The following is a 27509-nucleotide window of genomic DNA, read 5'->3' as shown; positions in this document are numbered from 1 at the left end:
AAAGCAACTGTTGCTCAGCCGAAGGCCCGCAGATTACGAGATGCGTGTGGTTGGTATGACAAACCCTTTCGGCCATTATTTTTGGCTTTCTAGACCGGAGCCACCATCTCACCATCAGATGACTGCTCAATTGTAATCGTGTAGGCTGAGTGGACCTCAAACCAGCCCTCAGATCCAGGTGAAAATCCTTGACCTGGCTGGAATTAAACCTGGGGCCTCTGGGTGAGAGGCAGGCGCACTACCACTACCCCTACATCATAAGACCGGCATATCTAAGAAACTGTATTACGAAATACTGGACACTATTATAACCCAATCGGAAGTTAGATTTTCAACATGTGATACCACTTAGTTTTCAGTATATGGTCAGAAGTTCCCTTTGGAAGCATTAATTTCATTGATACAGAGCTATGGTGAGTCCTTCAATAAAGATAAACTACAAACTGAACTCGAAACAGTATTTTCGCCACAGCATGGGGAAACATCTTAATAAAGCAAAGATTCAAAATGAATTTAACCCAGTCGCATCATTTGACAACCCTAGCTCGCAAAAGTTATTCATGGCATATGAATCCAATGACGAGCTCAGCTCGCGGCGATGCACTGCTGTATATCAATACATGTAGTTCAGTTACTAACTCACAGATGCCACTTGTATGCATTCTGAGCTGAAGTTTAGACGTGTGGCTTTGGTTATTTCCTGCGCTCTGTGCTCAGGTTATCACACACTTCTGGAACAAGCGATAAAAGAATTTTTGTTCAATTTATTTCACTCACGTCAGTTGCAATCATGGCATCAAGCAGATGTGTTGGTGTTGATGAAGATGGAATACGAAAGCTAATAGATAATGTTTTAGAGAATGATTATGAAGATAGTGATGTTTGTGACGATGAAATAGACCCTGAAGGTCTTAGTTCGAGTTTGAGTGATGCGTCTAATATTGCTGATGGCATGAAAGTGATACAAATGACGACGGTGGGCCAAGTCTTTCGAAACAAGTTCGTATCTTGGCGCAGACTAACTTGAATGACTGGAACTAGACAAAAAGTGACAATATCCCTGTTGTACATACATTTAGTGAATACAGCAGGGTTAGTAATAAGTTTTTGAAAAAGTTACTGTGCAGACGACTCCCGTAGTGCGGGATTTAAATGTGTTTGCTCAGTGAAGTGCTATGGTATTTAAATAGGATGTGAATGGGTTAATGAAATTCTCCCAGAGGCTTTCAGATCATTTTTGTTTACTATCCACAATCACAGCTACAAGTGCTTCTGTGCAAAGACGTTTCTCCTGCATGAAACAAGTTCAGACGTATTTAAGCAATTCTAGGACTAAGGATCGTCTATGAGCATTAGCCTCAGTATCCATTAAAAAGGAAACATCCACAAACTTCAGAAAAGGGAAACATGGAATGATACAGGGGGTTGTTATATCAACTCTCCATTCATCTGATATAGCTCTTTCATGCAAACAGTAATCAAACAAGTATTTCACATACGGTACTACATCCCAACCCACTGCTTGTACTATATTCCCAGAAATCTTATCAGTTCCAGCTGCTTTACTAATTTTCAACTTTTGTATCTTATTATGTCAGGACTGTATGTATGTGTAATCCTTGTCCCATTTTTATGGGGTCAGGTATGAAGTGAGATGAATCTTCATAGCGAGTTCTTATGACCGGATGCCCCTCCTAATGTCATCCACATCGGAGGAGTTCATCATCATCATCATCATTCCCCTTTATCTAGCTGTAGCCGGTAGGGGCAAATATGGTTCCTCTCCACTTTCTTCGGCCTTTCCACCGCTCCTCCTCCAACACTGTGTCCCAGTCCAGGTTTCATTCTATAATACTGCGTTGGATTGTGTCCTTCCATCTCAATCGTGGTCGTCCACGGCCTATCTTCCTTGCATTTGCATTTCCATCACCTTTTTTGGCATCCTTTCATCACTTACTCGCTTTATGTGCCCAAACCATCTTAGTCGGCTCTTCTCTATTCTATCATTCATTTTTTCCACTCCAATTTCTTCCTGGATTTTCTCATTCCTTATTTTGTCTCTTCTACTCTTCTGTATCATACTCCTCAAGAACTTCATTTTGGCTGCCTGTATTAGGGCCATTTTCTCCAAATCGAGTTAAACCTGGTATAAATTAAACCCGTTTAACTTTAGTACCTAGTTTAAAGTTGCGTCCACTTTCTCCACCAATTTCTGACACTCGTTTAGTTTAAACGGGCGAGCTGTCGTTGGCGCTAACGTTGGCTGCACTGAAGGAATAGTCGAAGGCATGGTCGATTGGAATTGGCCAATCAGAGCCAAGTAATTCAATGACCGACATTTTTGTAATAATATCAGCTGTTTGTGGCGAGTTAATGCTATCGTACGTAGTGAATAAAGAACAAATTCGGCGGGATATTAGCTTTACTAATAAATAAATTGTTTACATTTGTGCGAAGTGTTGTCATATAATTCTACCTATTGCTGTCTACAATTTATTGGAACGCACTTTTATTTCTTATTTTTCTCTGTCATGCTTTACCATAAACAAGTACCGTGGGCCTAATACGTGTCTTTTGATGTCTATTGTCTTACGGAACACACGGGAACGTTGAAATATTAAAATCCTGGTCTTTCAGCAATAGGCCTACGGTATTCCTTTCCTCAGAAAATCAACATTTATGTGAATTTCAAGTAAACAAATTCCAAGCATGCTCGGGATCTATCTCCTATCAAAATCCATCGCCCTCGGCCGGGATCAATCTCACAAACCTTGGATCCAGCAGACAGACCACTGAGGATGTATTATTTGGAGATGTATTACTTGATTCCATATTCGTTTATAACATAACCAAGTTCGCGATATGTCGTACTGTATGCATAATACTCTTCTCCCTATAGCATTAATATTTCTATTGCTGGTATGCTGGCAATAGATACGATGAAGCATTCTTAACTATAATCTATTCTATTACAAGTTTACTAGCAAGCATGAAATACTTTATTGTTTTTCTGATCCTATAAATATATAATCTAGCGATTAGAAATTGTATACCACCACCTCTCCTACCGTGCCGGTCAACATTCTGATGGTAAAAATATTTTCGACAAATTAGATTCGAACCGTCTTGTCACGGATTCGGACGATGCCGACTTCATGCTTTAGCGACCACAGCCACCACGTACCGCATGAAGAGCGGACGTATTACACGACTTATGTAGGAATATTTTTATGCTTCACATTACAGTACTCATACCACGAACAGTATTTTACAGTATATAATATTATAAGGAGACTGCAATTTAAGGTCTGTGGTCCCCGTTGTTAATGAAAAAAATGCCTGCGCATCACATCTTAAAGCAACCAGAATCATTGCTTCTAGCGAAATAGCATTATTTCGTGCAGTTGACGTTTTAAATGAATCCTTCTTCGATACTAGACAATCCTTGCTGTTCGCTTATGAATTATAAATCCATCAAAGAACTCCGTTACATCCGATTTTCCAAGATTGTAAACTTTTGTTGGAACGCGGCTTCTTAACCTCTCTTGCACATCAAAATTATTTCCTATTTAACCAAAGACTTCAATAAATTCTCCCATTTTTCTAATGCTAATACTAGGTTATAATTTTAGTACGTTTTTCATTAAAGTGCTGCAGTACTGGTAGTCGAAACTAACCCTTCTATTAGGAAAATCACAGATACGTTAATAAAATGTCAAGAAGGTTGAATATAAACAGCAGTTTAAACCAACAATATAGAAGGTTTAACTCTGAGCCAGGTTTAAACTTGATACAAAGTTTAAACCAATATGGGGAAAATGAATGTTAGTTTAAACTCAGACTTAAACCAGATTAAAATAAACCTAGTTTAAACTCATTTGAGGAAAACGGCTCTTAGACTCTTATCCTTCTTTGTCAGTGTCCAAGTTTCTGCTCCGTAAGTCGTTATGGGTACATAATACATCTTGTACATAGTTTCCTTCGCTTCCACTGGCACATCTTTGTCCCATAACATGTTTCTTACACTATGATAAAAACAGCTCCCAGCTTGAATCCTCTTACTAATCTCAGCATCCAGTCGAGCATTCTCCATCAATTCACTCCCCAGGTATTTGAACGTCTCCACTACTTCCAGAGGCTTGTCTGCAAGTCTAATCTGACCTTTCTCTCCTTTTTCCCCTCTAGTTATAACAAGAGTTTTACTTTTTTCTGCACTTATTTGCAATCCACTTTCTTCAATCTTCCCATTCACCACATCCAACTGTTCTTGAACCTTCATGTCCTCTTCTCCCCAAATCACAATATCATCTGCAAATAACATGATGTTCATTTCTCTTCCTCCATATGCTACTTTTGCTGTTGTCATTATGCCATCCATTACTATTGTAATTACAGGATTGGCGATAGAACACTTCCCTGTCTCAGCCCACTAGTGATTTTGAACCAACTTGTCCTGCCAACTTGTGTTTGCACGCAACTACAACATTCCCTGTACATTGCCATGATCATTTTCATTAATCCCTGTCCAATTGCTTTTTGCACCAGACTGCCCCAGTCCTGGGGACACTGTCATATGCCTTTTCAATGTCAATGAATGTCATCACCATATCATTCCCATACTCCCATTGCTTTTTCATTGGTTGTCTCATAATGAAAGTGGGCTCTATTGTTGACCTTCCACTTCTGAAACTAAACTAATTTTCCTGTATCTGATTTTCAACCCTCAACCTTATCCTGCTTTCCAGTATCCTGACTTGATACATAATAGTAGGAAGAGGGGGGGGAACCCAGTGCCAGCACATAACCTCATCCTGTCGAATTGCACCAAGGTGTCTGCTCAGGGCAAATCAATAGCGTCATATGCCCTCACTCCATATGAGCTCTGTGGTGAGTTATGGAATTGAATCAAAGATTTTGGCTTGCAATCTAGTGATTAGAAATTGTATACCACCACTTCTCCTGCCCTGCCGGCCAACATTCTAATAGTGAAATTCTCTCAACCAACAGGACTCGAAATGGCTAAGGACAGTAACAGACCATATAGACTTCACACCTTAATGATCATGGCTACCAGGCGGGCATTTATAAATGTCTTTGTTATCATAGGTAAATTTCAAATCTTCATAAATATTAGTCATCTCCTCTATCTGGACATTATCTTTGTAACCAACAATCCTTACATACTCCTGACTACTTTTGCCTTCTGTAAGACCTCACATACACACTCCATTTGTTCATCAATGATTCCTGCAATATCCTTCTTGGAACTTGATTCTGCCTCGAGCAAAGTTAAGATGTTTGGTTCTTCAATTAAGTTCAATACTTTTAGACTTACTAAAATGGCAATAGAGTAATTAATGTTATGACCCTGACAGGAAAATTAGAAGAGTTGACTGACTTTATAGAGAAAGAGAATGTTGCAATGATGGGACTGAGGTGAGGTCAAGTGGAAGGAAAGGGAGTGAAGAAGATGAGTACAGGATACACATATACTGGAGAACGGAGTAGGAGTGACTGTTAACAAAACCCTGGATGAAAATGTGGATAAGGTAGATATTAGTGACAGAATCACGCAGTACGACTAAGGATGGAAGACTTCATCCAAGTTTATGTACCCCAAACTGGAAACAATGAGGAAAATAGAGAGGAATTCTTGGAGACACTTGAGGAAGCAATCACCGACGTGTAAGTGATAACTGAGGGAGACCTCAATGTGCAGGTTGGAAATAACATAATTGGGAAAGAAGAAGTGATTGGTCTTTTTGGATACAGGAAAAAGAAACAGCAATGGAGATAAGTTCATTGATTTTTGTGAAAAATGGAGTGATTGTGGGTAACATTTGGTTTTAGAGATGGCTGGGCTAAAAGAAGGACAAAAACAGGTATTGATTATTTTTTGATTGAGAAAACAAACAATAATCAGTTAATGGATATAACAGCACTACCAGGTGAGGCGTTTAGACCACACAGTAGTGGTAACAAATTTGAAAATAAGTAAAATTGTGCAAGTAAAAGAAATAAGACAGAAGAAAATAAAAATATGGAAATTAAAAGACAAAGGAACCCAGGAGGAATTAAAACAGCACACCCTATATTAGAAATGCAAAGTGTAGAAGAAGAATGTAAGTTTAAAAACACATTTGTAAGCTGTGGAGAGAAGTTTTGTGACAGAACTTCGGTGAGTGTAAAGGAAAAGTAGTTGTTAAACAAAAGAAGAAAGCATGGCAAGAATGGAATAGGGATAGGAAAGAAGAAAGTAACATTAAGTATCAGGAAATTAAAAGTAAGTGTACAAAAGTAGTAAATGACAAAAAGAAAAACTGTGGAATTTTCCATGTGTAGAATCAGATTGAACAGACAGTATTACAATTAACCTATCCAAGGCTCTTAATAGACGGATACTTTCAAGATACTTACTTCCATTCCTAGTTGTTTGATGTTGATGAAAATAAGGGTACCCTGTTTAGAACAATAAATAAGAGTTGAACACTTCCTGCAACAGAAAACACTATTAGTCTTTTCAAGATCATAGGGATCCAAGAAGGTTTGAGTTGTTGAATGTAAACAGAGTGGTGGTCACTCCAAAACGGACAAAGAAGCAGTTTGAATATAATTCAGAATATCTTAAATCTAACTTGAACATGAATGAAATAAATCCCTGCCCAGACATTGAAGGTTAGCACAGTGCTTACAACAACAACCAACCTTGGGTCCTGACACAAATATACATGTGAAAAAGAAATATATTAGTAAGGGACGCGTATTACGGTACACGCCCAACAATATTAAACGGCAAACTATAGCAACATGCCAGCTGTATAGTAATATCTGTTTCTTCAGGGCAGGAGGTGCATATGAAGGGCATTGGCAATACAGCTCCAGTGTTCCTAATGACAAGTTCACGACCAAGAAGAAACAAAGTGGAAAGTGTCGACCGAAGCCTTCCTGCAAAAGAAAACACTGGGTGTTAGCTTACTGAATATCTCAGAGACCCAACGAAGGTTCACTGAGTTGAGAGTAACTGAGCAGTTGCTCCAAGACAGGCAGAGAAACAGTCTGAACATAACTCCGTGTCTAACTTAACCTAACTTGAGCATGATCAGACTAAATCACCACCCATACACTGAAGGTCAGCACAGTGCCAACAACAACCAACCAACCAACCTTGGGTCCTCAAACAAACAGACCTGTGGAGAAAGAAGAAATATATTACTAAACGAGGTGCGTTAGGGCGCACCCCACGGTGACAAAAGCCACACACAATGGAGTGATGTTAGCAACACCCCAGCCGTATAAATAGTGGTGTCCATTCTTTAGGGCTGGATGGACTCTGGACAGGCCTATCGAGAACACAGGGAATGCAGCTTCAGTCACCCTAACGACCAAGCCACCTGTCCAATAAGAAACAAAGCGGAAAGGTCGACCCCCTCCCCCCACAACGATGGGTGCCACCCATGCGGAGTGGACACATGCGCGGAGCTATGGGTACGCGGTCTCTAATGTGTTTTTTTCTCTAGACTTACAACTATGACTCACATTCATCCAGGACTGCTACCCGCGCGTCCCTCGTTGGCACAGATTCAACAGTGTCGCTGCTATTGCTACCCCTCCACCAATCAGTGACATTGTCTTCATCTGCACGGCTGCAATAAAACAACAGAGCACAGCACAAACCCGATAATGAGCAGGTTATTTTGAAAAAAACATTGGTATTTAGTGAAGTGTATGCTGTGCTTTAAAATAACACTCAACAAATCCCACTACAACAAGCTTAACAAAGTGTGTAGGGACTGATGGCAACCAACTCCACCAGCATCCACAAACTTTGTTAAGTAGCACAAGTCCTCCTGCAATCTAATGTAACGTAAAACAGAGAGTTCCAGAGGGGAACTGTTAGACAGCTCCTAAGGATAACTGTTATTGTCATCAGACAGCTCCTGAGGAGAACTGTCATTGTCATCAGACAGCTTCTGAGGAGAACTGTTACAGCCATGAAACACCTTCTGAGGGGAACTGTTACAGTCATTAGGCAACATCTCCTGAGGGGGAACTGTTACAGTCATGAGATAGCTCTTAGGGGAACTGTTGTTGTCATCAGACAGCTCCTGAGGAGAACTGTTATTGTCATCAGCCAGCTCCTGAGGGGAACTGTTACAGTCATGAGACAACTCGTGGGGGAACTGTTACAGTCATCAGATGACAACTCCTGAGGAGAACTGTTATTGTCATCAGATAGCTCCTGAGGAGAACTGTTATTGTCATCAGAGAGCTCCTGAGGAGAACTGTTATTGTCATCAGACAGTTCCTGAGGGGAACTGTTACAGTCATGAGACAACACATCAGGGAAACTGTTACAGTCATGAGACACCTCTTAGGGGAGCTGTTACAGTCATCAGACAGCTCCTAAGGGAAAATGTTACATTCATCAGACAACCCCTCGGGTGAATTATTAGTCATCAGACAACTACTGAGGGGAACTGTTCCAGTCATGAGACACCTCTTGGGGGAACTGTTACAGGCAGCAGACAGCTCCTGATGGGAACAGTTATGAGAACTGTTAGTCATCAGACAGCTCCTGAGGGGAACTGTTACAGTCATCAGAGAACTCCTGAGGGGAACTGTTACAGTCATCAGACAATTCCTGAGGGGAACCATTACACCAGGGCCTCTCAAATGCCCAAAATCTCATGCATGAAAACTGAGGCACAGAGGTTTTCTGCACCGTGCATTGGTCCGACTTGGCTCGGTTCGTACCAGTGTTTTGTCTCGGGGTGACTCGGGTAAGCGCGGCTCAACTCTGCTCTGAAAGTGGAGTGCTGTTGAGAAAGTGAGGAAATGGGAAACAGGCAGAGCGAGTGAGACAGACGTAGGGAAAGAAAGACAGGGCTATTGCTTAACATTGAGGAATGGGGGTCTGCACTCTGGTCAACTTGCCGTAGTCACCTTTTGCACCTTGTACCATGCAATGCACTGGTGCATGGACCCTGAGAGGTCCTGCATTAGAGGTATCAAACAGCTCCTAAGGGGAACTGGTACATTTTATCAAACTGTTCTTGAAGAGAACAGTTCTGGAGGACAAGTGCTATAACACAATGTTCACTCACCGACTGAGGTTCCACGAAGTAAAGCGATGCGATGTGAAGAATCTTCTTTCTTGATGCTAGTGTAGGGCGTAAACAAAGTAGTTCTTTAGACAGCCCAGCTTAGTTGGCACCGTTAGGATCCACTCGGTTGTCAGAACTACAATGATTACATGTGTGTATGTGAATGTGTGTGTAACTGTCCTAACATTAGTGCTAGCCCTAAATATTACATCAGATGTGGATATCTGATTACATCCCACAATCCCTTCTTCATAAAGCCTGTCATCCTACTAGTAAGGAAGGCCTGATGTCTGTCTGCATACCCCACCATCCTATCAGCTACGTAAACCAGACCAAATGCAAGTATAGCAAGTGGAGGGTGAAGTTCTCTTGATGTGGGGTATAGCTATGTAATTACAAATCTGTCTGCTTTCTATTAAACCTACAGTGTTCTCCCCAGGACCTTTTTAATGGGTGCACTGCCCTGCCGTTTTTACAGACCACTTGGCTAACATAACCTAGATAACTGTTAGTTACATAATATTAATATATATTTGAGTAATTAGGTGTTCCAATTAAAAAAGTAACTGCTGTAAAACTGTTTATTTAAGTGATAAATCTTTGTTATTGTCAGTATAACTGCATCAATTACCTCGGAGTTTAAATGTTTAGTTTGAATAACATATAGTGTAGTGCACGAGCAGTGTCTGGATTAGTGTGGAATCGCATGCGAGCACTCGATTCCGCCCAACGTCACAAACCCCTATGGCATTCCACAGTAACTGAGTGGTAAGTTCCGATGTTACATGATTGTGAACGAGCAATAGAACATGAAAAACTGAAAACATTCCATCATATCTTGTTTATGATAATAACACTGAAATAGTTCAATTTTGATATTAATATTATTGTTATTGCCCTGAGGGGATGAAACTGAAATTTTATTATTTTCACTTTTATGTAGTGGGCCTATTCCCCGCCCGGCTACTCATTCCTGCCACCCAACTGACAAAAATTTCTGGGGAGAACATTGACCTATCCTTCCTTACTAGTCCCTAAAAAATTAAAAGAGGGCACACATCTTGAAGTGGACAACTGCTAACTGTTCCTGACATCTAGGGGAGGAAAGTGATGGCTTGATGCGGGATCTTCATGTGTTCTTCCATTACACACTACCTGTAAAGATAAATTTAAACATTAGGTAACCTTCAATGAACAGTGTGTACAAAATTGTTTAAGATAAAGCTAGGTAAACAACAGATAGGGAAACTGCCACCTGGGCAATAGCCCTATCAGTCACCACTGATCTGCATTTAGGGCACTCGCCCAGGAGGCAGTTTCCTTCTCTGTTGTTTACCTAGTCGTTTCTTAAATAATTGCAAAGAACTTGGAAATTTATTGAACATCTCCCTTGGTAAATTGCCGGCCCTGCAATGTAGGGATAGCATGCGTGCCTCTTACCCGGAAGCCCCAGGTTCAATTCCCAGCCAGGTCAGGAGGAATTTTTACTTGGGTCTGAGAGCTGTTTTGAAGTCCACTCAGCCTACATGATTAAAGTTGAGGAGCTATCTCACAGTTAGATAGTGACCCCATTCTAGAAAGCCACGAATAATGGCCGAGAGGATTTGTCGTGCTGAGCACATAACACCTTGTAATCTGGAAGCCTTTGGGCTGAGCAGTTTTCGCTGGGTATGCCATGGCCCTTCGAGGCCATTGTGCACTGGGGTTTGGTTTCTTGCTAAATTATTCCAATCCCTTACTCCTCGTCCTATAAATGAATATTTGCCCAATTTGTCCTCGTGAATTAAAACTTTATCTTCATGTTATGATCTTTCGTACTTTTAGAAACACCACTTAAACTTATTCATCTACTAATGTCATTCCACGCCATCTCTCCCCTGACAGCTCGGAACATGCCATTTAGTGGAGCAGCTGGTCTCCTTTCTCCCAACTCTCCCCAGCCCAAACTCGGCAAAATTTTCGTATCACTACTCTTTTACTTAAATTAGTAAAAGATGTTCTACCTAATCAGCACCTATATGTATATATTAGGTCACTACTCTTTTGTTGGAAATCATCCGGAACAAACCGAGTTGCTTTTCTTTCGATTTTTTCCTTTTCTCGAATCAAGTAATCCTGGTGAGGGTCCCATACACAGATTATATGCAGATTGTTGATGATTGACAGAGGTATAGTCACAAAAAAGTAAAAAGGAATGAGAACATGGTATTGGATGTTCCTCACATTTAATGTCTTATCATAATTTTATTTAATATAAAAATAGATACAAACCCTGTGGATACTCACAACAAACATTATATAGGTACAATAATTTCTCAGAAAAGTGTACCTGTGAATAAGTTGCATTGCTCTACAATCTCAGCTGCTGAGCCTGAATGCTAGCTGTTAGGAATGAACATGGTCAACACTGCACTTGTACTTATTTTAAAAATACTATTCTCTTTCCATTATTTAGAATGCTTACATTTTGTCATCACTATGAGAATAAGAGGAAGCATTTATTAAGAAAATAACCTTCTCATTTTAAACTCCTTCTGTACATACTTCTGCTAGGACTTCACACGCCCAATAGGTAATGTAAAAGAGATCAATGTCTCCTAGGGATCACATTTTCTGAATATCCTAAGTTTTATATATGTGCATTTCATTTAAGTTTTAATGTTCCTCAAAGCAAGAGGGTTCCAAGATCCAGTCATAGCCAGTAGGGTATTGCGAATACTGATCAAAAATTAAATTCCCAAAAACTTAAATTTATTGCTTCCGACTGAGAACATTAAATAAATTCACGGAATTCAATCATAAGAGTACCAGTGTTTTTTATCATGGAAGCCTACGAGGGCATATATAGCAAGGGGAGGGACATATCTGCCATTTGCATTGTGCTTAGCACAGGATAGCTTGCAGTGATGTCACAATCATGACTAGCTGGACAGTGTCTTGTAGTGATGCGGTCCCTAATTGATAAAATCAAGCTGCACAGGGGAAAAGCACTTATTTTTATGATTGAGCTACCTAAATGTATTTATTGTGGATAATGCTGTGTATGATACAGAAGAGTAGAAGAGACAAAATAAGGAATGAGAAAATCCGGGAAGAAATTGGAGTGGAAAAAATGAATGATAGAATAGAAGAGCCGACTAAGATGGTTTGGGCACATAAAGCGAATGAGCAACGAAAGAATGCCAAAAAAGGTGATGAAAATGCAAATCCAAGGAAGGAGAGGCCGTGGACGACCACGATTGAGATGGAAGGATATCATCCAACGCAGCATTATAGAAAGAAACCTGGACTGGGACACAGTGTTGGAGGAGGAGTGGTGGAAAGACCGAAGAAAGTGGAGAGGAACCATATTTGCCCCTACCCGGCTACAGCTGGATAAAGGGAAATGATGATGATGATGAATGCTGTGTAGTTTAAGGTAGAAGGTAGGGACCCTCCCTGCACAGGAAATGGTGCCCCTGCCTATGCGAGTCCCAGAGCACACTGACCTGGTGTGTATCATCTGGTAAGGGTCCCAGCTAAAGGTTACGAGTGAAGACCTCAACAGAATCTACAGCAGAGAAAATGGACTTCAGAATGGTGGAGATTGCGGAAGAGGCAGTCCAATATTCAGGGAATAGTATGAGCACACTATTCGTCCGCAGTGTTTGTTTCCCATGTTAGGGGTGGCTGCAAGGGTGTCTGTTCTCCATGTAAGGGGCGGCCTGAATAATTGCTCACAGTAGCTCTAAAATGCCTTTGGAAGTGGTAACCCCATTGTAACAATAGCCTAAACTAACTGATGGTAAATGTCAGCCTCGGATAAGATTAGGGCAAACCCTGCAAAAATGAAGCGCAGTTCTTGTGCTGGGGGAGCTGTGATAAGTGGGCACCCACCAATCAATATTATGAAGGTGGGAATAATTAATCTTATGACCCTGACAGGAAAGGCAGAAGAACTGATTGACTTTATGGAGAAAAAGATTGTTGCAATGATGGGACTGAGTGAGGTTAAGTGGAAGGGAAAGGGAGTGAAGAAAATGAGTAGAGGTTACACCCTGCTGTATACTGGAGTGGAGGAGGTGAGGCAAAGAATGGAGTATGCGTGATTGTTAGCAAAACCCTGGATGAATATGTTGATAAGGTAGACTATGTTAGTGACAGAATCATCACAGTACAACCCCCTGTGGGTGGGGGATGCAGACGAAGAATACACCCACGGTATCCCGTGCCTGTTGTAAGAGGCAACTAAAAGGGGTGACCAAGGGACTGTCAAATTAGAACCATGAAACTACTTGTGATTAGTATCATCACGCAGGGAAAGCAATGGGTCACCTTTACTTGTGAGTGGTACCACTATGTTAGGTACACAATATGTTTGTGATTAGTAGCAGCACTGGATTCACTCTGGATTTCCAGTACCTGTGATTAGTACCACTATATGTAGAACATCACGGGCTTACATTGCCTGTGATTTATACCATTATGTGAGAAACACCATGGGTCTGGGCACTGCCTGTGATTAGTACCACTATATGAGCAAAACTGTTGGTCTGCGTTGCCTGTGATTTGTACCCATGATGTGAGGAACACTACGGGATAGTACGAGTCCCTGTGATTAGTACACCTGTGAGGTGCACCATGGGTTTGCACTGCCGACAAGTGGTGGCATTATGTGAGAAACACTATAGGTCTGTGTTACCTGTACGACATATAATACTTGTGAGTAGTACCATAATGTTTGAAACACTGTGAGTTTACACTACCTTTGCTTAGTACCGCAACTTAAGAAATACCATGGTTCTACTTTACTAGTGATAAATGCCATTATGAGAGACCGTTGAGCAGGATATTGAACCCCTTTAGACAACAAGCATCATTGATTCAGGATTGTGCTTTGGAAGCAGTCCCTTGGTCAGTAATATAGTTTCTGGGAAGGTGAGGCATTGCAGGTCGGATCCACTGATTGTTTTAAATTCACATTCATCCATTCATTCTTCATAATCACATTTTGAATTCTGGTCAGTGGATGAATTTTGTACTTTTAAATTGTTATTGCATTTCGTCTCATTTCGTACCATTAGGGGACAATGATCTAGATGTTAGGCCCGTTTAAACAAGCATCATCATCATCATCATCATCACAGTACACTAAGGATGGAAGACTCAATCCAAGTTTATGCACCCAAAATTAGAAACAGTGAGGAAAATATAGAGAAATTCTTGGAGACATTTGAGGAAGCAATCACCGGTATGGAAGTGATAGTCATGGGAGACCTCAATGTGCAGGTTGGAAATGAGAGAGTTGGGAAAGAAGAAGTGATTGGTCCTTTTGGATACATAAAAAGAAACAGCGAGGGTGATAAGTTGATCGATTTTTGTGAAAGAAAGGGAGTGACTGTGGGTAACACTTGGTTTAGAAAGAAGAATAGTAGAAAGATCACTGGGTTGAAAGAAGGACAAAAACAGTTATCGATTATTTTTTTATTTAGGAAACAAATCGAAACAGACAATGGATGTAACAGCACTACTAGGTGAGGCGTTTGATGCAGACCACAGAGTAATGGCAGCAAAATTGAAAATAGGTAAAATTGTGAGAGTCAAAGGAATAAGACAGAGAAAATGAAAGAATGGAAATTAAAAGATAAACGAACCCAGGAGAAATTTTGAGGAGGAATTAATACAGCACACCCTTAATATCAGAAATGGAAAGTGTAGAAGAGACTGGACCAAATTCAAAAACACGTTTGTAAGCTGTGGAGAGAAGTATTGTGGCTGAACTTCAGTGAGCGAAAAGGAAAAGGAGTTGTTAAACAAAAGAAGAAAGCATGGCAAGAATGGAATAGGGATAGGAAAGAAGGAAGTAAGATTAAGTATGGGTAAATTAAAAGTATTTAAAAAAATAGTAAATGAGGAAAAGAAAAAATAATATTGGGAGAGATTCGCAAAAGAGTTGGAAAAAGATGTATGGATTGATAAAAAATAAAAGAGAAAATAAAAATCTACACAAAACAAGTTAAGGAAGAGAGTGGAAATGAAATAACAGACCCAGAGGAGATAACGAATAGGTGGAAAGATCACTTCAATAAACTACTACTCTGAAAATCGTAAAAGTTAGTGGAACATAAAATAAATAATATTATATAATCCTTAATGTGGGAAATGATGCAGAAGAGTGTAGTGGTAAATGAGGATGATTCAGAAACAGAGAGTGGTATTGCAATGGCAGTAGTGGAAATGGCTGTTAAACAAATTAAAACAGTAAAAGCAGCAGGGATGGATGAAATGTATGTGTGAAAATTATAAAGGCAGCAGGACCTATTGGACAACGTTGGTTACGTAGGCTGCTAAGGCATATATGGAGGAAAAATGATTGGTGTAAATGTGTAACAATACCATATTTAAGAAAGGTGATAGGAAGGTAAGTGACAATTATCGAGGAATTACACTGTTGTCACAAGTAGCCAAAATATTGGAGAGAATAATAAGATGATGAGAGGAAGGGTGGAAAGAAATTTAGAAGAAGAGCAGTATGGCTTTTGACAGGGCAGGTCTACAACAGACCCTCTGTTTACCATGAGAGTATTCATGGAAAATCAATGGGAATATGGAAAAGATCTGGTGATGGTATTCCTTGCTCTAATGGAAGCATATGATAGTGTTAATTGAGAAAAAGTGTGGGAAACCCTGGAAAGAAAAAGATATGGAAAGCAGTGAATGGAATTAGTGAAAGCAATGTATAAAAATGGTTCCAGTTGTGTCCAGACCCCAGCGGGCACAACAGATTGGTTTAGAAACCAAACTGGACTAAAACAGGAAAATGTATTGTCTTCATTTCAATTTATAATGGTTTGGAGGGGATGTGAAAATATTGTTGTTTGTGGATGACATAGTGATCTGAGGAGTCGACAATACAGAAGTGCAAATCCAACTACAGGCTTTAAATGACAATGTTGAGAAATATGGTATGAAAATTAGTGTGGAGAAAAGCAGAACAGTGTTGAAGACAAGAGGAGAAAGAGAAGAAATAGGTAGTATCAGGGGTCAAAACCTTGAGGTTGTTGAATGCTTCAAATATTTGGGAAGTGAAATAATGTAAGATGCAAGGTTGGACAAGGATATCAGCAGAAGGGCACAAGTGGAAACACATTCTACTAGAATGGTGTGGAATAAAGAAATTCCTATGAAATATAAAAAGATAATGTGCAAGATGTACTATACCCCTATATAAATATATGCATCATAGACTTGGACTTTGACAGCAAGGGATGAGAGTGAAATTCAGGCCAATGAGTTCTTGAGGAGTATGATAGGGAAGACAAGAACAGACAGAATAAGAAATGTTGAGATCAGGAAAGAAAATTGGGATAGAAAAACTGAATGATAGGATGAAGAAGAATAAATTGAGATGGTTTTGGCACGTTATGAGGATGGAAGAAGGAAGGAAGGATACCAAAATAAGTGTTGGAGGATAAGATGGATGGAAAGAGGGCAAATAGGGAGGACCAGACCAAGATGGATGGACTCTGTCAAGAAGAGTACAAGGCTGCTTTTATACGTACCACTTTGCAACTGCAAAACGGTGATTCTTGAATGGTTCAGCTGTGGTTATAATTGAGCACTTGTGGTTCTTTGTGGTTATTTGAAGTTTGTATCGACCACAAATTTTCCAACCACTCTACACCCGTAAATATACAGTACTGAAATGGATTTTGAAGAGGAAGCGTACCTGTGGTTTTTGTTATGTCGACGGAGATGGCGTCTATTAAAGAAACTATTTAAAATAGTTTGATGGGTCGACCTTGTCAATAGAGGTTCAAATAAAATACCTATTATGGTTAAGTTTATCAACAGAAGATGGCATCATCGAAATAGAGTTTATTGGATTTATCATATTATAGAAAACAGGAGCTTTTGCCTTTTTTATTCGGTTGCTATAAGGAGCAGTTGCATAGTCCCAAATGTACAGTAAATTGCATACCTCTTCAAGAAACAATTCCATACCAACTGTATCACTTTCATTTGCCATTTTGCAGCAGCACTGGAGTGGAAATATGTACCACTCGCTGGAAACAAAGGGAACGACTGAAGTGAGCAGGTGAGTGCGAGGTTCGCAGCACTATCACTGGAGTGTGGTTGGCGTGTTGCCCTGGAGAATTGTGTTCAACCACTGACAGTAACGGTTTTGTGGATAATATTGCCCACAGGTTGCAAAAGCGATTGAACTTGACTGCAGTGTGTGGTACGTGTGAAAGCAATATTGCATTTCCATAAGAGCTTGAGACCGCCCACAGCCACCCACTGTGGTGTGGTTGCAAAGTGGTACATGTGAAGGCAGCCTAAGGAAAGAAGACTGGAATGGAATACAATTAATGAAGAGGAATGGTGGAAGGAAATACTATCATCCCGATCTGGCAAGAGCTGGACAAGGAGAAATGAAAATGCTGATGACTTGGACTTGCCAGTGGAATCATGAAACCTGCAGATGAGATAATCAACAATTGTGGTTACAACAATATTTTACCAACCATAGAATCTGTAACACAATGAAATTCAGAATCAAATCTCCAAATTTTACTCAAATCTGAAAAGACATACTAAATGCATCACACATCAGTTGATATCAAGGGGAGATCCAGTGACAATTCATTCAGGGGACATGAGCATCAAGGCCATCAGCCCCTTTAATCACCATCATCATAATCGATTCTCCACTTCAGCAGGCCCGGGGTGGGAATGAAAAGATTCCCCCATATCTTGGTACCACTTCTCTTCCAGAGTCTTCTCCTATTCTGGGCTGCTTCATACAGCCATCCCTATCTGCCTCTTGGTCTTTTTCCATTAATCTTTCTTTTGAGCATTCTCATTGTGTGGCCAAATATCAAGCACACTCCATTGGTTTTCTGTATGCTCAACCTAAGGCACTTTCTTTTTTCCCTACTAGTCAGTGTTGCAATATCTAGCCCATAGGTCAAATGGATAGCAAGTAGGTGACACGTCTGTTTCTTGGGGAAAGTTGGGTTGCACCGGCTTTAACCCTGCTATTAATTTCATATGAACCGTAACTCTGTTGTCAGCTGACAGAACACTTCCAAGATATTTTAAATGTTAAACCATTTCAGTTTAATGCTATCCGTATCTCAGCTTGATTGCTTCACTTCCTCTGCTTATCACTGTTTTGGTTACTTGTCAAAATCCTCTTTTCACCGATTCAGTCGGTGTACCTTTCTCTCACTCCATATCATGACATCATCCAGTCTTCTTGACTGTTTTACTGATCTCACCCTTACCATACAATAAAAAGACTACTCCACTTCTTGTCTTAAACCATCCGGACAGATGCTTGTACTTGAACACAGCAGCTAGTGTCTTGGTGTAGCCACATTGTCTTCTAGCACCTACTTTTCACCCAAATGTAATCAGGAGGGATTGATCTGTGTGAAGAAAGACTACTTTTATAGACTTATTCATCTTGCAGCTTGAATCAAACAAGCAAAGATGAGGTCAAACATGGATCAGTCAGGTCTAAATCTATGTTGTTCCTCTTATAGATTTGATATTGATAATCCACTGCCTGTTTGCAGGCATTTGACCAGGTGAGGAAAATACAGATTTATAGATCTAGATAACATGGGAAAGATGAGATACCTCTATAATATGAACAGTTCCTTCTTACCCCACTTTTTTAACAAAGAAATTATCAACAGTTTTTTCCAATTATTTGGTACAACATTCTCCATCCTTGTAGCTTTGTAAATATGTATACACTCAACTGCACAAGAACTAGCTAGCGAGGGTTATATTTAATTTCATAAATTCTCAAAACACGAGGGTATTCATAAACTGTGGATAGTTACTGGCCAAAAGCATACCTGGAATCCTACCACCTACTCAATATGTGTATCCTATTTCAAACAAGAGGATTTTGAAATAAACTCATCTTCTGTGATGGCCATTTCTTGTGCACTTGAGTGTACATCCACTGCACACCGATTGGACATAGTGCCTTAATTGTGTCCACACTGAACTCATCAACACCTGCTGACAATTGCTCTTTTTTTTTTTTTTCTTCCACCTATGAAAGATCTTCCACTTGGCTATCACTCTGTTGTTGGTGAAGTCATTTCTGTTGAAAACCCAAAGACTTCTAAATTCTCAAGGAATGAGGGAGCAAGAAACATGAGGACAGAAAACTGAAAGAGTCCCAGACCTTGCAGTGTTAGAAAATAACAAGGAATTAGCTAATGATGACCTCTAGGCTAGGTTGAAACATGTCCTATATAGAATTTTAGATAGACCATTTATCAAATGGCACACATGTATTGAAAATGTGGATTTTATACAATTAAATTCTTTTAGAATTTTATCGTAGAAACAAGGAGTTCAGTGAGACTCCACATGGAGATTTCAGGAGAAAATGGAACAAGAAATGAGAATCCATGTTCTCATGTTCAGTAACTTCCTATTACCTAAGAGTGGAAACAACACAAGTGGAGGATCAAGTAATTGTATGAGTGTTTCTAGCATGACTTTGATCCAATTAGGCATGCAATTTCGTACAGTACTGACCTTTTTCTTTTCTTCCCATCCCCTGCGCATGGCAATGTAGTAAACCACCAGAATATTTTGCTGTATTTTCAGTTCGACCAGACAACCCTGGGCTTGCCTACAAGAGACTACTACCTCCACACATCAAATAAGAAGTTTCTTGACGCCTATAAGAACTTCTTGATCGAAGTTGCAAACCTCATGGGGGCACCTCTAATGCGGGCCACAGCCGTGGCAGATGAGATTATAGACTTCGAGACAGAACTGGCAAAGGTATGTGATCTTTACATATCAAGAAGAATGCACAGTGCTGAAATAGAAAATATGTCTGAAGACTATTAAGTTATCTGATTCTCATGGGCTTTTGGATGCTATTATCATTTTTTTAAATCCATCAACCACATTTGTTACAAACTTAAATGCTTTATTTGAATAAGTTCAGAATTATTGTACAATACAAATGAAGCTATTATGTGTTCAAAATACATTGCACTCAGCCATGCTAGGAACTACTGCTTGTTTAAGTCTGGTGCTCTGTTGTCAGACAGGAGCACGCCGAATCTACGACTGCTCGGTTAGTCCATCGTTGGTGATAGAGTGGTTCCTTGCCCTTCAATGATCAATGGTCTGAATTCGTCCTATTGTTTTTATATTTATAGCACTCACAAATTACTCTCTAAATTTTGTCTTGTCCTGTCGGTAATGTGAGGCTTACTCGGTCCACTGACATGCCTGCTGTTCTCCTCCGATAAACACTAGCGCCACTTCACCCAAGTGGAATCATATTTTGAGTATGTAATATAATATGATAACACCTATTCAAAAACACCCTAGGTGACCATGATCAATAAGGTGTCAAGTCTATATGGTCTGACACCGTGGTTAGCCAGTTCAAATCCCATTAGTAAAAAAAAAAATCACCATCAGAATGTTGGTCTGGATTCAATTCCAAACCTCTCCACAGAGCTCATATGGAGTAAGAACATGACACTGTTGATGTTGATTCATTCATCAGATGGGGACGTTAAGACTTGAGCAGACCCCTTGGTGTTTTTCTACAGGAGTAGGCTACGTACTGACACCAGGTTTCACCCTCTCTCTACCTCATTATAATCGTCCCACATCAATACGTGCATGTTACCCATGGCCGTCAAATAGAAAGACCTGCACCAGGCAAGCCAAACATGTCCTTGGACATTCCCAGCACTAAAATCTATATGGTAAATAAATAACACCTATTCAAGGCATTTTATATCACCTGTTTATAAAAAGAGTGGAGTTCTCTATTCTCAGTCAAGAAGGAGAATTTCAGAAGAATTTGCTTAAGTATTACTCTCACTGTCTCTCTTTCTCTGTGTCTGTGTGTGCATGCATGCATCCTGTGTATTAAATCTACAACTATTCAATTTATTTGTGCTTACTATCTTTGGTTAATCTATTAAGGAAACTATTTAAAAATAGTTTGTTGTGTCCACCTATTCAATACACTTTTAATGATTGAAAACTATTTATTCTATCATACATGTTTCACGAACAATATGAATTCCCTTCATCAGTGAAGTCAAATCTCTGAGGTGAAGATAGGTAGCCCTATTAATTACAACTTGCATGTACAATTAGGTAAGTCAGATAAAAATAACCGACACATATTTAACACAACAAAACATGCAATAAATATGAAACAAGTAAGTTTATTGAAGTGGTCAATCTATTCAATACAATACATTTGTGTGAATGTTTATAACTTAAGCATGACACTTAAATTGGGACATGTTTCGCCCTTATTGTGGGCATCATCAACCCATCTCTCAGCCTCAAAATCAATTATTGATATCAGGATCCCGATACATTCATATTAAACCAACATATAACTAAAATAGTAGTATGGGTTAAAAATACAATGTGAGGGTCCTTTACTGACAAGTGAACAAGGTTTAGTGGAGTTCTTGAAAGAGTCTTTGAAATAAATTGCAAGATATTTGGTGTTGGCACTTTTTAAAATAATGATCATGTGGTTAGGCACTCTCAGTCTTGTGAAACAATGTTTAACATTTAAAGAATACATTAACACTTGATACAAAATAAAACACTACGTTAAGACACTAAGTACAATACATTAACACTTGATATAATATAAACACCATGTTAAGACACTATGTACAGTCACAGGGTAAAGATTTAAGATGTCTGATTATTAAATACAATGTTTGATATCTGATAACATATTGTAATCATCCTCGAGGGATGTTATAAAAACTCTTGATGTTTCTATAATCGTGGTGATATTTTAAGTTAAAGTCTTCTTTACAAAAGGCATATCAACAGATTGTACTGAAACAGTTGTGAGTTATGTTGTAGTCAAGCCCTTGGTTCATGCTATTTTAAAAAAATGGTAATTGTTGACTGGCGACCTAATTTGCACACTGTAATGGTTTAGAGAATAAGCGAATAATAAGGATAGGTAGAACGACAATAGTTTCAAAGTGTTCGAGGTGTGGTGTCGGCCACTGTCTTGATGTTGGTTGAATGAGACAGTCACGAAATACTAACTTTTTAGTCGAAAGAATAATATCCATCGAGGAAATGAAGTTGTTAGAAATGTCTGTAACAAAACTGAAAATGATGTTTTATAGAAAGATGGTGTTATTGACCGCTTAGGTGTTATTGATCACTTAAAGACCTAAGTTATGGAGCTTTTTGCTTACCTCCTTGTGTTGTATGTAGCAACATCATGTCATTCTTGTTGCCAGCCTGACTGACAGTTACAGCTCTCATATTTCGTGTGTTGTAGCGGTGTGACTTCTTAGGTGGAGGGTGGGTAGGGGTAGGAGGGGTGGGCGGAGTGTCACATGTCTGGTTGGTCAGTGGGGGCGTTGTAACTGTTCGCTCTCCTAACTTCACAATTGAGGAGACGAAAGTTAATACCTGGGGACACATGAATATAAATATAAACTATATGTGGCTTGCCCGCAAATTGCCACGCAAATAGAATTAATTATCATTCCATGGTTTCCCATTTCTCTATGTAATGTTGGGCGCCAGCATTACAGTTTTAAACAAAACTGTAAGGAAAAATGTATATTTACTAGCATACAGACTTATACTTAAATCACAGGGGTAGGATTTTAAATAATTAACCATTAAGTATCGCTTAAGAAAGAAAATTAACGCAATATAAAATACAAATGATTTTATTATACAAAAAAATTAGATGAATTGAAAAAGTTCCTTTAAGCGTGGAGGGATTTAAGAATTTACGTTACTGAAATTAACTCTTGCTTGCTTTATCTAATTGAAGCTCACCAATTGCAGTTTCCGTTGAGGTCATCTATTTTCCGTGGTTACTCGCCCCCCTCTTCTCGTTGTAGAATTGGCTCCATGGACATCCTTCCTTATTGTCTGTGATGTGAATTGGGCTATCTGGACTAGCACTCCCTAATTGCCTAGTCTTTAAATTAGACATTGGCCCTATACTTGTGAAAATTGATCAGCGTTGATCGTAGGAGGAGAAAATTCAGAGATATGAATTTTTCCATGTTAGCAGAAATCTCAATCCAACTTAGCTCATCTACTGATACTATACAGACTTGTACCAAATGCCATGGACTTGAACTAAATGTAGTTCTTCATCCAGAATAATTACTGAATATCTCACAAGCCGTAGGCTTGTTTCGTCTCACGCAGATCCGACAGCATCACAGCAGCTAAGTACTGTGTCAAAGCGACAACACACTGTACAACAATACTATGTCTCAGAGCGACCACTCACTGTTTCAAAAATCAATAAAGTAGTTGACGTTCTGGTAGTGATGTGTTGTGTCGAGGATTGCTCCGTGTTAGATAATATATCTCTAGGCTCTCCCCACTCTTAATAACCGCTAAAAAACAAATCTCAGTATAACAAAGCATCTGATTCGTAGATCACATTATCATCTCCCTCTCTTTATTCTTGACAAGTCCAGTAGGTGTGGCGATGGTGTAGTCTGCTAGCCTTGCATGCGGGTAGCTGTGTAGTGCCTTTGCTCATGAGTTTAACCCAGTGACTCATCCAGCTTCCCCGCTTCAAGAATAACTTTTCCGTGCACACAAGTATGAGATGAAATGACAACTCTGTCTCAACATTAACCATATTTACAATACATAATGAATTCCTATCCTACGTAATATAATAATTTAAATAATAAATTATGTTCTAATATATACAATGTGATTCCAAGAGCCTTATTTACAAATGATTGAAGTTAAAATAAATATGTCATATAAATAATTGCCGATGTCAGATAATCTTGATATCGAGTGATATCGCGTAAAAGTATGACTGGAGAAGCCTGGACGGTGACAGCGTGTTAGTGTGGAGCAACCATGGGAAAGTTATGTTATTGGAAACTATAGGGGTATTTGAAGAGGGAAATTTCCAATAACCTATTGTCTTAACATACATGGTATTTATTTTATATCAAGTGTTAATGAAATGGCATATGGCTTTGTGCTGGGAGTGTCTGAGGACAAGTTCGGCTCGCCAGATGCAGGTCTTTTGAGTTGACACCTGTAGGTGACCTGCACATCATGACGAGGATGAAATGATGATTAAGATGACACATACACCCAGCCCCCGTGCCAGCGAAATTACCCGACCCTGCCGGGAATCGAACCCGGGACCCCTGTGACCGAAGGCCAGCATGCTAACCATTTAGCCATGGAGCCAGACAGTGTTAATGTATTGTACATAGTGTCTTAATGTAGTGTTTTATTTTGTATCAAGTGTTAATGTATTCTTATACATTGTTTCATAAGACTGAGAGTGCCTAACCACATGATCATTATTTTAATAAGTGCCAACACCAGATATCTTAACAATTTAATCAAAGACTCTTTCAAGAACTCCACTACACCTGTCAGTAAAGGACCGTCACATGGTATTTTTAACCCATATTACTATTTTAGTTATACGTTGGTTTAATATGAATGTATCAGGATTCCGATATCAATTGATTTTGAGGCTGAGAGACAGGCTGACGATGCCCACAACGAGGGTGAAACATATCCCAGTTTAAGTGCCATGCTTAAGTTATAAACATTCACACGAATGTATTGTATTGAATAGGTTGACCACTTCAATAAACTTACTTGTTTCATATTTATTTACAATTTTCAATACAGACCAACCATGAAGTTTATTACATACAACCTTTCATATTGTCGTATCGTCGCCATAAGACCTATCTGTGTCGATGCGACATAAAGCAGGTTGAAAAAAAAAGAATTCATATTGTCGTGCGTTAACAGGTAAAAGAAAAATGGATGTGCGACGCTCTCTAAGGGACAACATTATTATCCTCGCATGGCATTAAACTACACAGGACTGAACAAGATAGCTGCACGGTACAGACCATGTAGCTGTTAGCCTGCATTCGGGAGATGATAGGTTTGAACCCCACCATCGGCACTCCTGAATATGGTTTAAAATAGTTTGACATTTTCACACCAGCAAACGCTGGGGTTGTACTTCAGTTAAGGTCATGGCCACTGCCTTTACATTCTTAGTGCTTCCCTATCCTATGATTGCCAAAAACCCACTTGAGTTAATGCGAAGGACATCTGGTCGTAAAACTGGTCAAATAAACATGCATGTCACGGAGAACAACTGCATCCCCACCAAGTTGTGGTAAAAGTGGCAGAGAAAGAAGCAAAAACATTAATAAACATAACATTAAAAAGGCCTAGTGTGAAAGAAATTTAAATTACACTGAATGTTTGAAAATAATGTGATAGTGGATGTATCATTTTAGGAAGTATAACTGGGCGATCACACCTTCTTAGCAATAATCAGAAAGGCAGAAGGAACTGGTTCGATCCTTGGAAGAATGAGCAAAGACAGAGGACAGCCACAAAGGCCATGAAAATGAAAGACCCCCTAGGCTTTGCAAGCCTAATACCACCAGGATCAAAAAATAACAAGGGATGACCATGGGAAGGCGGATAGGAAACCAATCAAATATCTACTTTTCCTTTACCTCATATCTACAGCAATATTAAAAATGTTAAATCATACAAATTTTACAAATCACAGGCAACATGTTTCATTAACAATAATAAATCTCAGTGGAGTGAAAAAAAAAAAAAAAACCTGGAATCCCCAAGACAGTGTCCTAGCCCCAATTCTTTTTAGTATACATTTAAATGACATTTCATAACTACTTAAATGTTTTAAATATCTTTATGCTGATGATTTCCAAGTACACTATCATTCCCCAGTTGAAAATGCCAATTTTGCAATCAAGCAAATTAATGACGATCTCAACAATTTAGCATGATTTGCCAGCAAAAATGTTATGATTATTAAACCAAATAAAACACAAGCAATAATTCTTGGACAAACTAGACTCTTAACTGAACTCAAAAGCTGCAATATCCCCAACTTAGAACTAGTGGTGTTAATATTACTTCATCAAACACAATAAAAAACCTCCGTATTATTGTGGCTGAAAATCTAAATTGGAATGAACACAAAACACATAATGAGTGCATGCAGGAGAGTGCGTACTTCTCTTCATCCTTTCAAATATCAACAATCCTACCACCATCATCATCCTCCTCTTTTCCACTTATCCAGCTCCGGCCGAGTGGAGGCATTTATGGCACTTCTCCACCTTCCTCTTTCCTTCCACCATTCCTCTTCCATCATTTTGTCCCAGTCCAGGTTTTTTTCTTCTTGCACTCTTCTTTATCGAATCGATCCACCTTGTTCTAGGTCTCACTCTCTTTCCCTCTCCATCATCTGTTTTTGTCTTCTTTCATGTTGCACCCTCTTGCTAATCTCCATGTCCAGCCTTGTATTCTGCATTAATTCACTCCCTAGGTATTTGAAACTGTAACAATTTCAAGGCTTTAACCACCAATTTCCACAATGCCTTTCCCCTATCTTTCTCCTCTTGATATCACCATGATCTTGGTTTTCTCTGCACTGATTTTCATACCATACTTTTCAATTTTCTTGTTCAGTGCATTAAGTTGTTGTACTTCTTTGCTGTTTGTACCCCAGACCAAAGCATCGTCTGCAAATACGTTCATACGTACAACTTCATCTCCCTATGCCCATATGTTTCGTTCGTCCATAACCATTGAAACAAAAAACAAAAACAAAAAAAAAGCGACATCACACTCCCCTGTCTTAGTCCAGTTTCATTTCTAATCCATTCTGTCTTTCCAAACGGAGTCTGTACGCTGCTGACAGTTTTTGTACATTGTTCATGTACCTAGTCTCTTTTTGACCATGGTTTCCCACACCTTCTCCCTGGAAATACTATCATATGCCTTTGTTAGATCTATGAATGTCATGGCCTATCTGTTCCATATTCCCAACTCCTTTCCATTAACCCTTGTGTAGTCGTGCGAAAAAAGAAACGTATTTGGTCGCACATGGTCAAAAAGACCTGGCATTATTAAAAGCGGGCTAGAGTTACTGATCCCTCTTTTTTTATCCATGTGAGACAATAACGTTTATTTTGAAAGGCATTTATGTAAAAGAAATCACTTATATTGTTTTAAATAGAAAATGCAATGAAATAATGTAACCCTCTAAAGCTTAAATTACCTTGAAAATCAGAGAGTGATAGCTGGTTTCTTCTGTGAATATTTAAGCATCCAACAAATTACTATTTAATTATAGTAGAAACAAAGACAGGTTCGCTGAATCACAAATCTGCATCACCGTTGTCCTCAACGTCTCTGTTCTCTGCGACACATTTGTTACAAATGTTCGTCGTGTGCTCTTTAGATAAATACCTATAACATGAAGAATAGGTGACCTTTGTCTTGAGATTTTGCCGCCGTGAACAGTAAGAACAACAGCACCTGCAGCACGGGGCCTTTGATCCT

General features: G+C 39.3%; 1 protein-coding gene across 1 annotated transcript in view; it reads left to right on the top strand.

Annotated features, from left to right (window-relative positions):
• Nucleotides 1-27509, top strand: part of Nep4 (Neprilysin 4) — a 105697-nt gene that overhangs the window by 38781 nt on the left and 39407 nt on the right. Inside the window, exon 4 of the mRNA XM_067157399.2 lies at nt 19725-19904. Coding sequence (XP_067013500.2) covers nt 19725-19904 — 180 coding nt within the window. The remainder of the gene's footprint in view (nt 1-19724; nt 19905-27509) is intronic.

Source organism: Anabrus simplex, chromosome 13 (assembly GCF_040414725.1).
Source record: "Anabrus simplex isolate iqAnaSimp1 chromosome 13, ASM4041472v1, whole genome shotgun sequence".
NCBI classification, from domain to species: domain Eukaryota; kingdom Metazoa; phylum Arthropoda; class Insecta; order Orthoptera; family Tettigoniidae; genus Anabrus; species Anabrus simplex.
Note: the sequence above shows the minus strand (reverse complement) of the source record. Positions and strands in the feature narration are given on the sequence as shown.